The sequence below is a fragment of the Apaloderma vittatum genome, unplaced genomic scaffold (assembly GCF_000703405.1).
Source record: "Apaloderma vittatum isolate BGI_N311 unplaced genomic scaffold, ASM70340v1 scaffold34620, whole genome shotgun sequence".
Lineage (NCBI taxonomy): Eukaryota > Metazoa > Chordata > Aves > Trogoniformes > Trogonidae > Apaloderma > Apaloderma vittatum.
The window spans coordinates 1-3,857 of record NW_009694552.1 but is presented as its reverse complement, the minus strand read 5'-3'; the positions used below and the strand labels follow the sequence as shown (position 1 = coordinate 3,857).

The following is a 3,857-nucleotide window of genomic DNA, read 5'->3' as shown; positions in this document are numbered from 1 at the left end:
CAGTTTACCGTGAACGCCATCCTGACTGCAGCTTTTAATCTGTCCAATCAGAATCTCATCGAGGAAGGGATGGAAGACCACGTAGCGGAAATGCACTTAAAAGAAAACAGATCATTAATGTTATGTCCATGTTAGTGAACTATACTCCTTCCACTGGGTGGCAGCCATTAAAACAAAATCTCACATCCTATATACCCTCCAAAATGCTTACCCAGTTCCTTTTACAATTTCCTCACAGGCACTCATTAAACAGAAATACAGAAATACAGAGTTCTGACTCCTAACTGTTTGAATTCTGACAGCAGCTGATCAGCAGTGCCCTGTTCTCTGCTCCTCAGTCTTAGAAGAGTTTAAGTTCACAGAATGAAACTCTGATGAAGAACATGGAGATGAAGAACATGGAGCAGGGCCTCTGCTTAAGTTACGACGTGAGCATTCCTGCACAACGCTTCAAGGCCAAGTGTACCAGCTGAAATACTTTTTTGTGATGCTTCTGCTCCTTTTATGTCTGTCAGCAATGCTGTATTTTCTTTAAATGAAATACTTGTTATCAACTGTTACGAGAGTAAATAAGTTTCTCTAACGTTGTCCCTGCTTACTGCAGGGGGGTTAGACTATATGACCTTTAAAGGTCCTTTCCAACCCAACATATTCTACGATTCTGTAACCAGATCTTTTATCCAGGCTAAGTAACATGTTTCTAACTAAACATTCAGCATTTGCAATTTTAAGAATGCTACACTAAGAAAATCTTAGCCAAATCATACTTAAGAGCAATGTGACATCGTTTTAGCTCAGTGCTCCTCTTTTACATAAAATCAGGCAGTACATTAAAGAAAGAACTATTATCAGACACAGCAGGATTTATCAAAGTGCTAGCCCAGATTCTGAAAGCAGACTTTCTTCCAAGCTCAGACAGAATATATTCTCTTGTTTCAGTTCAAGGAGTAACCCAAAGTTAAGAAGCTGAATGGAGATTAAAGTAAGGAGGAAAGTCTGCCATCCTCCTTCACTATTAGAGAATCTTTTATTTGCAGGGAGTGATCTCTACTGGAGTGAAAATTTAGACAAGGGCAGCCATGTACAGTCAGACCAGTTCCTCTCTAACAGGAAACATCTCATTTGCTTAAGCTACTCTTCCACATTGAAAACGGAAACCAGAAAAACACATCTCTTCCCAGTTTAAGAAAAACTTATTTTGACTTACAAAAATATATAAAATTTGCTTTTACGCATTTACTTCCAGTTTTTACTCAGATTTGCCAAGTCAAAATAGAGAAATCAGTCATTTCTCATTTTAAAAAAGAAAGTCACTAGAAATGTATGCTGAACCAGATCTGTCTAAGTCTCAAACGAAAACGTAGTGAAACTTCCAGCTAGGAAAACAGCATCAAATGCTGTGCAAATGCTATATGTAGAAACATGTTTCAACGTTCCAGCTAGGGAAAATAAGCTTCAAAAAGAAAAAAATACACACTACAGAAATGTATAATAATCAAGATAACTTATTTCTATGTGCAGATTTCCAATCATTTTAAATCAAATTAACCCCTTCCTTGACCCACACCTATGATTCTGATTGTAGAAGAGACGGACTGCTGGAGAAGGCAAACAGGGCTGGCTATTTAAAGCTGCATTTGTATCCCACCCCCCAAAAAAAACCCAAAGAAAAGAGACTTCTGCCACGCTTCTCTTGCCCTCCTAACAGGAACAGAGGTAAGGCTATGAACTTCAGTAAGTTCCTTTAAATTTACTTTCCCTAACAACTGAACTTAGCTTCCACTTCCAGGGCATTAACCTTATGCAACACTACATAACTGAAAATGAGCACATACCTTTGGTATGGGATGCTCCATCTCCAGGGAATATGTACGAATCTTCCAGCTTTGTGATATCATATAGACAGATACAGAGGCCGACGTTGTATACAACCTGATCAAAGGAAAATAATAATTAAAAAGTAGTAAATCAAGCAACGCACTAGGTTAAATGGAGCAAACCATCAAGTTTATACACAACACACACCTTTTTAATAAAAAGAAGAAAAAAAAAAAAGCAAAAAAAAGGCCAAAAAAGGCCAAAAAAAAAAAAAAAGGCAAGAAACAGAAGGGTGGCAAGATGGGAGGGAGGCTGCTTTTGTACACTCCCTTCAACAGTTCCAGCCCAAACCTCACTGCTTTTTAGAGGAACCCTCAACTTATTTGAATATGTTTTCATGGGCACTGGAAAGAGCACTGCTACAAACAGGAACCCTTGAGGTAGTTGTCAGCTGAGCGAGAACCTGACCTGCCAAGATAGAAAACAATTACCCACAGCCACCAGTTACCAGCCCCACAGCTTGTCCAAAGGCTAAACATACTTTTTACTAGAGTTACACTCTCAGAAACCTCTAGGCTTGCATTTGTCTTAAATTATATTAGTTCCGTGGAAAGATGAGAAGAACTCTGCATTGCTCTGCTACTTCCCAGTCAGCTTCAGAGCGTACAAAATTTAAGGTACCTATCAGTCATCAGTGGACAAGGGAAGACTTTTGCTTTTCATAACCCATCTCTATAATCTGCTATTCACAATCCTCGATCACTTCAGGTTGCTCTTTTGAGCTCCATTCAGGTTCACAAGCTGCATTTCAAGTTTTGCACCTGCCTTGCACTGAAAGCTCTATGTTAATCACAGCCTCCGGGGCTGCACAGCGCAGCTGTGACCTCTTGGTCTACAACAGTGCACTTTTTTATATCCTGCACCTAACACCAACTTCTAACTGCCACACTGTATTTCAAGTACTTAGCACTGATCAAGTCAACTACTAACACCTTCATTTCTCTTCCAGTATTACAATTCTACAAATTATTTACTTTGTCTTTTTAAAATTCCTCTATTGGACGGAGTAGTTTGCATCCATTTTTTAGCCCATGTTTCGGATTGCTGCTCTTAACACGAACCAGCAGTTACTCCTGCTTCTCTTCCATGCACCCCTGCCTCATCTGGCATCTCAGTATCTTCCTGTTACAGCACTATCTGTGAGAAAGAGAGCCCCCTTTGAGATGATGTACAGCCAACTCTTTGTTTACAGTCTCTAATATCTGCTGCCCTGGATGGCCTTCACCTGGAAACTATTCCAACAGCTCGCCCACACGTCTCACTTGGAACAAATCACAGAATGGTTTGGTTGGAAGAGACCTTAAAGATCATCTAATTCCAACCCCCTGCCACGGGCAGGGACACCTCCCACTAGACCAGGTTGCCCAAAGCCCCATCCAGCCTGGCCTGGAACACTTCCAGAGATGGGGCTTCCACAACTTCTCTGGGCAACCTGTTCCAAAACCTCACCACCCTCACAGAAAAGAATTTCTTCCTAATATCCCATCTAAATCTACCCTCTTTCAGTTTGAAACCATTACCCCTTGTCCTATACACTCCCTTGTAAAAAGGGCCTCCTCAGCTTTCCTGAAGCCCCCTTAAGGTACTGGCAGGCCGCTATAAGGTCTCCCTGGAGCCGTCTCTTCTCCAGGCCCAATTCCCCCAGCTCCCCCAGCCTGTAAAAGGCAGAAATGCTCAGGGACCTTACGATACCCGCATCAACCTGTACGTGACCCGTACTTTACCTTGTTGGCCAATTTCTTGTTCAGCTCTTCAGCAATGGATTCATTCAGTTTCCTTTCAAACTGCCAGGGAGGAATTCTCACCGTGTCAGTCATCTCTACCCCAGGACAAACATGGCGGCGGGCAGCGCCTCTGAGGAGACACCGACAGCCTCAGCAACCGGGGCACCCCCACCGGCAGTTAAAGACCCCCTCCCAAAAAAAAACCTAAAACCCCACAAAAGAACAAACCAAACAACTGGCGCGGGGAGGGGGGGG

At 42.2% G+C, this 3,857-nt stretch overlaps 1 protein-coding gene across 1 annotated transcript; it reads right to left on the bottom strand.

Moving 5' to 3' along the window:
• Positions 1–8: 8 nt before the first annotated feature.
• On the bottom strand, positions 9–3,695 carry POLR3H (polymerase (RNA) III (DNA directed) polypeptide H (22.9kD); the record flags this gene model as incomplete). Its single annotated transcript, XM_009867908.1, has 3 exons — positions 3,603–3,695; positions 1,836–1,932; positions 9–95 (listed from the first exon to the last, which is right to left on the bottom strand). Coding segments are annotated over exons 1-3 (277 nt in total), but the record flags the coding sequence as incomplete, so codon positions are not given.
• Between the last annotated feature and the right edge of the window lie 162 nt (positions 3,696–3,857).